Here is a 10,664-nt window from a genome sequence, read left to right as displayed (position 1 = left end):
GGCGGAAACAAGAGGTGAATCTCGGAGAACTATGAGGGCTATTGTTGTGGGTATACTTCATGGGTGTACCATTGACAGTGCCTAGATCCGGCAAGTCCGGGTGGCCCATAGACGGTGATATGGCATGTGGCCCATCGGGCGGCCCAGTTGCTGTTGATCATGAAGGATGAAGTCCAGCCCAGGATCAGTAAGCCGGATCCGAACCGACCTTCGGAGGAAGCCGGATCCAGGGAGGCCCATGAGGAACCCGGATCCAGTACGACGTATATGGAAGGCGGATCCTTGACGTACACGGCAAGACATTGTACCGTAGTTAGGCAATCTGTAACCCGGCTAGGACTCTCCATGTAAACCCTAGATCCGTGCGCCTATATAAGCTGGATCCCGGGAGCCCTAGAGGCACAACCACAACTCATTGTAACAACGCGAAAACGCCCAGATAATTCCAGACAAGCAACAGTAGGCCCTGTCCTCGTGCAGGTGTTCCGAAGCTGGGTAAATCGCGTACCACCGTCCCGAGTGCACTCCGCCCTATGGCCCTCACTTCTTCTCCCCCTCGTGAGGATCCCTCCTCCGAGGTACCGTCGAATAGGCAACGACACTCACCGTATTCTATGACATAAACTAGTGAAAAAAATCTTTTAAAATATGCACTATTAGGGTTAGGGTTTAGGGTGTAGCTTGTTTTTTAAAATATCAAAAACCTCATTTTAAAGTTTAAAAACTCTAAAATTAAATCTGCATGTAGACAATGTTGTGCTCTACCAACATGCGAAATTTCAACTCGAAATGCATTATTCGGCGTCGTGCAGAAATGACAATATCGAACATCTATAATAGCGAATAGTGCAAATTTTCAAAATCTGATAGATGTCGTTATTATTTGTGTAGCCCTGAATATAAGGCATTTGGATTTCGATTTCTGCACATCGATAGAATACAACATTGTCTAATCTGTTTTTTTTTTGTTTTTTGTTGGAAACCTTTAAAATGTTGTTTTCCAATTTTTCAGAAAATCGAGTTAGACGTAGCTCGGGCTAAAAAAAAAATCAAGTCCACTCTAAATGTTGCACACACTAACTCTGTCTATAAAAAGACGTTGCAATTTTATCTATCTCTATGCACTAAAGAGTATCTACGTGCACTAGAATTTAGAAAAATCTCCCGTATGTTTGTATGGACGCCCGGAGGGGAGGGGTAGTGTATACCATGGGCTACCGTTTCCATGTAGCGCCGCGCATAGCCAGCACAAAGCCACGGACAGTGATCGATGAGGGTGGGCTCAGCAAAACAAATCCCTGGCCGTCCCCCACTGCCGGAAAGCGAGGCTTTACTGTAGAGTCCAAATAAAGGACGTGCGCACGGCGGTGGCCCGCGTGGATTCGTGCCACGCCATTTTTCGGGGGCGCGACCCCACGAACCTTCCGCCGTGGACCTCGTGCACCGCCCACCTGGTCTCCTTGCCCTCGGGCTCTGCCTCTACTACTGTACTAGTCGTCGTCGCCTCGTCGGTGTCCTGGAACGCCGGGTCCAGCGAGGCGCTCTCCCCCGCCGCGCCAGAGGACACGACCGTTTCGAGCGATGCGCGCGGTACAGAATGGACGCAGGTCTCCTGCAGTGGTGATTAATGCTGCTGTCGCCGCTGTGGACTTGGTCCATGGAATGATGTAAATATCGCTTTTCTTTTTGCTAGAAAAGAACGCGGTGCTTTACTTTATTTTAGACAGCAGGAAAAAGTACTTGGTACTCGGGTACCGGGCCGGTGCCAAGTTCCAAGAGAAATAACAATACCTGTACGGAGTACTAGCAGTACTTGACTTTTGTGGCTTATGGGTTTTCCTTTCTTTTCTTGCTTACGGGGTTCCTCTTGCTTTGCTTCAAAGTTTCGGCATTTCAAACGGAAAACAAGTACACGAGCTTTTTATATATTTCTTATTAGGGAATTATGCAATAACTATTACTAAATAAGCTCTAAGAACCATTTTATCCAAGAATATGTGTTTTTCATTGTTGTTGAGATTTGTGTATATGTGTTGGGTGTTATGTACAACTCTAATTTTCAGTAAATACAGTGAGAGCATGAACACGTGATCGTATACAATGCATTTGTACTTGTTGTTTATGAATATCATAGGAAATTGCACGTTCCACCAGTTTTTCATCCCTCTTTTGCACAAGCCACTAGTCGGACGTCTTTTTTTTTTGCACATTTCACCACTTGTGATCTAATCTGTTGCAACTCCAGTCAGTGTGTCATCCACTCAACGTGTTAACCTAATTGATAGCAAAATGACAGGTGGACTCAAAATAACACTGCTCTAATTTATATACAAAGATTTTGTAATGCTTTAAAATTCATAAAAAATAATCAGTCATTCAAAAAGTATGATTTTTGTGTGGATACACTAGGCTATAATAGACTCATTTCATAAGAAACATCAATAATTATTAAAATAAATATTATGATTATCTGCAAAACATAAGAAAATAATTTTACCTCCACAAGTTATGAAAAAATATGAGTGCTTTTTGTGAGGACACGAAGCAAAATTTTGGATGGACAATTTATGTCAGAAAATATGTTCATTACACCCTATAAAGCATATATAAAATTAAATGTTTGATGGTCAATTATTTTACTACAATATAATTAGTGAGTTGATTATTTGTTTTTAAAATAAATGATCAAATAGTTTTGAGTAAACTTTGTTATTTCATATAAAAAGGGTTAATTACATCCTTAAGTGCATCCACAATTTTTTCGCAATTTTTGGGTAGCATATTATTTTTATTATATTTTTTAAGAATTTTACAATCTTCGTGTATAAGATCATTGGCGCTCGAAGCCCACCTGTCAATTTTGCTATTACTCCGGTTAAATCTCTGATTGAATGAATAATCAACTGGTGCATTAGATTAGACCAGCAAGTGGTGAAATATAAAAAAAAACTTGTCAAGCTAGTGTTTTTATAAAAAGAAGGATGAAAAACTTGTGAAACACACAATTTCCAAGTGAATATCACCGAGTTGATTATAATTAGACCAGCAAGTGGAAAAGAAGTGTACTTCTCAAAAATCACCAAAAATCACGGAGGGGAAGGGGTATATGAGCCGAGTCCACGGAGCACTGAGCACTACTGCATTGCAGGTGAGCAGAGCAGGCCAAGGCAGAGAGCTCTCACGCTCTCCCTCTCACACGGCTTTCCCTCTCGTCCCGTTCGAACGAGGAATCCGAGGCCCCAGCACGGCCGGCGATGGCCGCGGCAAGGCCGCAGCACAGGGCGCCGCCGGGCCGTGTGCCCACGAGGTGGGCGGCGGCGCTCTGCACCGCCTGCTTCTTCCTCGGCGTCTTCGTCGTCAACCGGTTCGCATTCGCTCCCCCCTCCCCCACCAAATCCGCCGTTTCTCTTGGATTTCTCGCTCTCTCTCGGCCTTACCCGCCCGAATCTCTCTTTCTCGCCACGATTCGTTGCAATGTTCGTCGATTTCGTGGGGGGGCGGAAGTGGTGATGTTCGCTCTGCATTTGCAGGTATTGGGCAGTTCCCGAACCACCCGATTGCCCAAACAAGGTAATGCGTCACTCTAACCCACTTCCCCCATCTTGCCTTGATGTCCATTCAGATTTAGGTGCACATTGCCAACTGTTTCGAATTTGCAGGCAAGTTCTGTTGCTCACTCGAGGGCCGTGCTGAACCAAGTGCCACAGACTAGCGAAGTCGTCATGTAATAATGTCTCTGAACCTTTGAGCAGCCATGAATCTCTCGTACCGAGTCTGGATTTGCTTATGCTGTTCCTGTTTGCAGCGCGTTGGACAGAACGATTTCGGACATCGAGATGCGCCTGGCTGCCGCTAGAGCTGAGCAGATGAGGAGCCAAGGCGCGTCGCCGGCGAGTGATTCGGCGGTTGACCGGGGGAACACGGGGCACCGAATGTTTTTCGTCATGGGCATCATGACCACGTTTGATAACCGCAACCGCAGAGACTCTCTCAGGCAGACGTGGATGCCACAAGGTAGATTCGAACCCTTTCAACCTAACACGCCGGTCCAATTGTTTATGTTTTCTGTCTGATGCAATGCTTTCTAGGCGTGCACCTGCAAAGGCTGGAGAAGGAGAAGGGCATCGTCATCCGTTTTGTTATTGGGCGAAGGTGTGGCCGAGTCCAAATCAGGGGAAGAAATAGCCGTTGTTCTTGCCTAATACATTTTACTGAATTTTGGGGCTTGCTTCTTGTAGTGCAAATCCTAGCCCTGACAGCGAAGTGGAGCGTGCCATAGATGCAGAAGACAAAGAATACAGTGACATTCTGAGACTTGTATGCTGGGTCGATTACTTTCAAATGCTTCAGCTTTTGCCAATGGCTAACAGTATTGACTCCCCTTGCAGAATCACGTCGAAGGCTATGGTGGGCTTCCTATGAAGATTCAGATGTTTCTTGCAACTGCTCTGTCCACGTGGGATGCTGATTTCTATATCAAAGCTGATGATGATGTTCATGTAAACATTGGTATGCCAGGGCAGGGCCTTTTGAGTTTTGGCCGTTGCTGCTAAATGTTTCATCGGTATTGTGACCAATCTTTGATATCACTCATTGAGATTTACTCTCTTAATACAGGCATTACTGGATCGATTTTGGCACGGCATAGATCGAAACCTCGGGTGTACATCGGCTGCATGAAATCCGGACCTGTTATTGCTAACAAGTAATACACCAGAAATCCAGATTGTTTCTAATTGATTTAAGTAGTGCTAAACATATGGGAGATGTATCAGATGAGAACTTCCACGGAATGGGGTCAAACTCGTGATATGAGCCGTCGAATAGCGGGGTGAAAAATTATCATCCATTCGGTCGGGGAAGTTAGTTGTGTATTTTTTGATTATTCATTCCCATGCATCGAATGATGAAGATCACTAGTTTGCATTCTCTTATTAATTTATTATAACGACATACCCTACTAGATATGCTCCCAACAGATGTTTCATCTTACCTGCATTTCTTCTAAAATGATTTAATATATTGTCTGCTTAATGTTCACAGTGAATCTAAGTATTATGAACCAGATCATTGGAAGTTTGGGACCGCCGGTAACAATTACTTCCGGCATGCAACACGGCAGCTGTATGCTGTAACAAGGGATTTGGCGACATACATATCGGCAAACAGGTGAGTTCTAATGTGGATATGCCTCCCCCCGCCCGTCCAGGTGATGATTAAAAATATGTGGATATGCAATGCCAGATAAAATTCTGCTTCATTTCACTCATGTTTATCATTTTCAGGCATATCTTGCACAAATATACAAATGAAGATGTATCATTTGGTTCTTGGTTGATCGGTTTGGATGTTGAGCATGTTGATGAAAGAAGCCTCTGTTGTGGTACACCCCCAGGTTGCATCTTGCTTCTTTACTATCCATTTTCCATTTTGCTTCAGCAGATTACTCTAGTTTATCCAGATAATTATTGCATACTCATTAGGGCATCGCTTAACCTGGAAGTATGTGCTTTACAGTACTAAGTAGTTGAGCCAATCATTTTGAATTTTGTACCGAGAAAAAGATGATATAGTGGTCTTAACAACTACAGTGTTGGCTAGCACCTTTCTCCAACAATCAAAGATTCAAGACTTGCTTTTACCACCTTTCTGTCCCCCAGCTCTCCAGAAATTGCTCTACACAACAAACTTGTCCTTACATCACATGGGCATTTCATTGATCTGAATGTTACCAGCACTTTGTACTTGATGATTACTCTTAACCCGAATGAACTCAGAATAAAATGATAGCCAGTGCAAGTCTAGTGGGTGGTGACCTATCTTCTCTGCCAGTTAGTTACTCTTTTGACTATTGCACTTCAGTAGGCATGGACACAGCACATGGAGCTATCTTCTCATGTACGATGTGGTGAATGAGCATCAGTACAATTTGCTTTCTTGGACCATCAATACGTTGTTCTTAATGCTCTATCGCTGGGAATTTTTCACTTCACCAACCATTATTGTCAGCCTACCCGGCATTTGCTGCAATCCGTACGCACTTTGGATCGCTGTTCAGATCGCGGGAACATATCTCAGCTGATGAATATATTAATGTGACATCTTCTCTGATCATGCAGACTGCGAATGGAAGGCGCAGGCCGGGAATCCATGCGCGGCGTCCTTCGACTGGAACTGCTCTGGCATCTGCAATCCGGCAGAGAGAATGCAGGAGGTGCACCAGCGATGCTGGGAACATCGCGAGGCCGCTCTGCCGCAAGCGCAGTCTTGACAACCAAGGGGTGGTGGCACCGGCATCCTTGCGTTGCTCCATGTAAACTCGTGTAAATTACTAGCATTCCATAGACGCAGACACAGCAGTTGTCGTGCCGTGGTCCAGGCTCTCGGAGCTGCAAAATTTTGGATTCCCAGGCCGCTCATTGGCACAAATCGGGGGAAATTCATTGGCACGTGACCACTCGACACGAATCTGAACGGAACTACTGCATAGTGAAGGTTTTATATCGTGTAAGATATGCGGTATGTGAAAATGAATGCAGGAAAGCTCTGCAAATTGTGTGGTCAGAATATTTGACTTGGAAACAGTAAGTGGCCTCTGAGGAAGTATTATCTCCTGGGTGCTTCCCGCAAATGCTGAAAACCATAGTTTGACTTTCAAAAAAACTTGATCAAACTAATTAAGCTCTTATTACACTATATCATAGGCATGCGCACAACTAAGTACTGCTCATCCGGTTTCTCTATGGTGCATGCACATAATGACATTAACCAAGATTTTCTGAATTCTAACTTCATTTTTTTCTCAAACAAACCATATATAAAACGATTGATGAACCTTTTTCATCATTATTGAGGCGAGATCTTCAAAACTTAATCTCATACTGATATGCTTCGATAATATTGTTTTATGGTAATTGCGAAATTAGTGACACTTACATGCCAGATTATATAGTACTTAGCTACTACTCCCTTCGGTCTTTTTTAATTGACTCGAATTTAGTACAAAGTTGTACTAAATTTGAGTCAATTAAAAGAGACCGGAGGGAGTAGGTTATAATCACCTGGTTGTCAGAATACGGAACATCATTCTGCACCAATAATTTGTGGCATGATTTGATAGCATCTTTTAGTAGTCGGAAACACTTAAATACACACTCTCTAGTTTTTTAGCATACATGGGCATGGCAATCCCTATTCATCGCTTATTGCGATGCGTATCTGGGGCGCCGCTCAGAGACAGAATTTCATGGGCCGGCCCAATACTAGCGATAGAAGATTTTTCCGTTTCTGTGCTGATCAGGTCGCTGTTTCCTTCATGGTTTTCTTCAATTTTTCTTTTTGCTGCTCGGTTTTCTTCTTCGGCTTTTACTTTTTATGTTCGGCTTTTTCATATTTCATCTTTTTTATATTTTATTATTCTAATATGAACAATTTCAAAATCTGAACAATTTTTGAAATACATTTTTTTTCGAACTGGAATATTTTTTAAAGCTGAACAATTTTCAAATTTGAACATTTTCCAATTTGAACAGTTTTCGGATATGTTTTTTTAAGTTGAACAATTTTGAATTTTGAACATTTTTCATATTTGAACAGTTTTCAAATTTAAACAATTTTAAAATCTGAAATCTGAAAAAAATAGATTTGAAAAATGTTCAGATTTGAATTTTTTTATTTAGATTTGAAAATTGTTTAGATCTAAAAAAATGTTTTGGTTAAAAAATGTTTGGATTTGAAAGTCGTTCAAATCTGAAAACAAATATTTAGATTTGTTAATTGTTCGGATTTCAAAAAAATGTTTAGATAAAAAAATGTTTGAATTTGAAAATCGTACAAATTTGGAAAAAAATTGTTCTAGATTTGAAAATTGTTCAGATCTGAAATAATAGATTTGAAAATTGTTCGGATCTAGAAAAAAAATTTAGACAAAAAAACTTGCTCGGGTTTGAAAATCATTCAAATCTGAAAAAAAATGTTTTAGATTTGAAAAATGTTTGGATTTGAAAACTGTTCGGGTTTGACAACTGTTTAAATCTGAACATTTTTCAAATCCATTTTTTTTAAATTTAAATGTTTTCCAGAACTGAAATTTTTCAAAATTTAACTAGTTTCAAATCTTAGTATTTTTCTAGCTTAAACATTTTCATAATTTTAACATTTTTCCAAATTTGAACAGTTTTCAAATTTAAATATTTATTCAAAATCTGAATAGTTTCAAAATAAAAATCACTAGTAAACCGGAAGATAACACGATACGATCCAAGGACTCACCGCGTCATCGCGTGTGCTGACCCGAAGGCAGAGATGCTAGGTGAGTTAAATGGGCCCGGCCCAGGTTGTGTTTCCTTCAGGCGATGGGTCCCAATCGCATCGCTTAAAGCGACATATAGGAGCACCCCATGGGCATGGCTAGCCCATCCCAACCCAAAAATCCCAGGCCCGGGCTTGAAATCTAGGCTGAGCCGGGCTTGGGTAGTGCAAAATGATGATTTAATGAAGGGGCCTGGCCTGTGGCCTGACGGCCCAATGGGCTTTCATACTTTTTTTTGCCTGGGATGGGCCTAGGCTTGATATTTTAGCCTCGGGCTTCTGGCCTGCCCAGAGGATGTACATGTATAGCTTTTAACAACACTACAATGAAGTCTAAAAAAACACTAGTACAATGTGTCTAATCATTCACTCTATTCGGACCAAAATAATTACTATGTCTAGTACAAGTGTATTCTTGAGCCACGGTATTAATTTGGGATGGAGGGAGTAGATTGAAAATTATCTGATAACTATGAATTATTATTAGCAACGGTTCATTCTTAATCTAGCAACCACACAAGAAAGTATCGGAAATAGCAATATAAGATCTAGTTTTGAAGGTCCCTTCATCGAACTCAGGGACACAAATATATTGCTACTCAGGTTAGCCGTTTAGAATATGAATATTTTAATTTGTTTCTGATTTAGCAATTAATGTGATGATTAATGTTGTGTTATAGTGTTGCATGCATTAATGCGTTCTCCTAAGGGAAAAGACCATTGAAAAATAACGGTGGATCATAGTCACTACACGGGAAGCGAGTTTACAATGAAGAGAGTCTTTGTCTAGCTAGGAGGCAAATTCAACTAGCTAATGCAGTTCTTCTCAAGGCTCCTCGGGTGGCGGTTGACGCTAACGCTAATGTGTCGATGGGCTCCAGTTTGGGGCTCAACGAGCATCTTACAGTTATACGATGATGGTGCCATAAGGTACATACAATATGTGTTTGCATGGGATCATGGCTGGTTTGCGGGGCCGAGACTATGGGTGAAAATGGCAGTGGGTCATCCTAAATATCCCATATCCGATTATGAGAAAGTGAAAATAGATGTGGAAATCATCTGCATCCAAACTTAGATGAAAATGCATGTGAAGATTATTTGAATTTATTTAGAATGTAAATGTGGTATTGAATTTTGAAGCAAATTTGGATATGAAAGTGGATATATTCTTAAGTCAACTAAACCATGTTAGCCAATTTTGGTCATTTTAGCCGTATATGCCATTGATCCAACCTAAAATCCTAACTGGTTAAATACAATTTTTGTGTGATCGAACATACAAACTATCATGCATTGTAGCGGTATATTTATCTATGTATATGGATAACCTGTTTATGACATGAGTGTATTGTTTTGTATCACATAGTTTAGTTGATGGCTTATTAGTTTTACCTAACTTATCACTAAATTTGTTAGATATCCATACCCATTTCAAATTGAGTAAACATTTGATTAGTATATTTTGATAACATTTGCTTTGTATTTCTATCCAATATCGTACACCCATATTCATATCTGTTTTCGGGATATGAAAACAAAAGTAGGAGACCACTACAATCCGAATCTAATATGTTTCCGCTCTTGGTTGAGAAGATGGCAAGCAATATGGATTACCGTGACACGAAGGATGCACATGATGGACCATTGGGCCCGTGAGTACGTGTGATGGATGTTGTCTGATGGTTGCATGTGCAACCTTGCCTCCATTAATACGCTTAAACGCTCTCCCCTTATTGGAGATGTCATTGTACAACCCGATGTGTCCTTTATCCGGTGGGTTGTGGTTCTCTAGGTGAAAACTTCAAATTTAGTTTTGTTGGACTCGACAAATATAGCAACTCCACAAGTCATTCCCTCCTCCCAAACGTTGCCTTGGAATCTTGACCGACAATTGGAAGTGGCATGTGGTGTTGTGAGGCTTGTTTGTGCCATGCTAGTGGCTGTAGCTTCTGGAAAGTAGAAGCTTGTCATCGACCAGACATTGTTGATTAAGGCGACCACCACTATTCTTTAGCGTATGGAGAGGCCGAGATTTATAAGCCTCCATGGCATTTGGATTTTGATTTCCCTGTACAATACTTGAGCTCAAACTGATAGTTTGCTTTTCTGTTGCATCTTTTTGGTCTCGCAATGCTTCAAGTCTAGGTTGCTCGGTGGCTTGCTTGTATTTAGGGTTTTTGTTAGTTTTTAATAAATAAATCGTGATGTGTATGGAATTTCTGTCCAGTTTCCCGGTAAATTGGTCCGATTATATTATATCTATATGAATTGATGGATGCATTGCCTTTGAGAAAGGTGGTAAGAACAAAATTCACGAGATAATATCTAGACAGTACAATTTTTTTTTATGT

General features: G+C 41.1%; 1 protein-coding gene across 1 annotated transcript; it reads left to right on the top strand.

Moving 5' to 3' along the window:
* Window positions 1-3,197: 3,197 nt before the first annotated feature.
* LOC124660512 (beta-1,6-galactosyltransferase GALT31A-like) lies at window positions 3,198-6,609 on the top strand. The gene is made up of 11 exons (XM_047198332.1): window positions 3,198-3,364; window positions 3,531-3,570; window positions 3,660-3,724; window positions 3,806-4,014; window positions 4,089-4,152; window positions 4,239-4,317; window positions 4,389-4,509; window positions 4,618-4,705; window positions 5,044-5,169; window positions 5,286-5,395; window positions 6,120-6,609. Exons 1-11 carry the CDS (start codon window positions 3,255-3,257, stop codon window positions 6,269-6,271), a joined length of 1,164 nt encoding a protein of 387 aa, XP_047054288.1. The 5' UTR covers window positions 3,198-3,254; the 3' UTR covers window positions 6,272-6,609.
* The last annotated feature ends 4,055 nt before the right edge of the window (window positions 6,610-10,664 follow it).

The sequence above is a fragment of the Lolium rigidum genome, chromosome 6 (assembly GCF_022539505.1).
Source record: "Lolium rigidum isolate FL_2022 chromosome 6, APGP_CSIRO_Lrig_0.1, whole genome shotgun sequence".
In the NCBI taxonomy this organism is placed as follows: domain Eukaryota; kingdom Viridiplantae; phylum Streptophyta; class Magnoliopsida; order Poales; family Poaceae; genus Lolium; species Lolium rigidum.
This window is presented reverse-complemented; position numbering and strand designations above follow the sequence as displayed.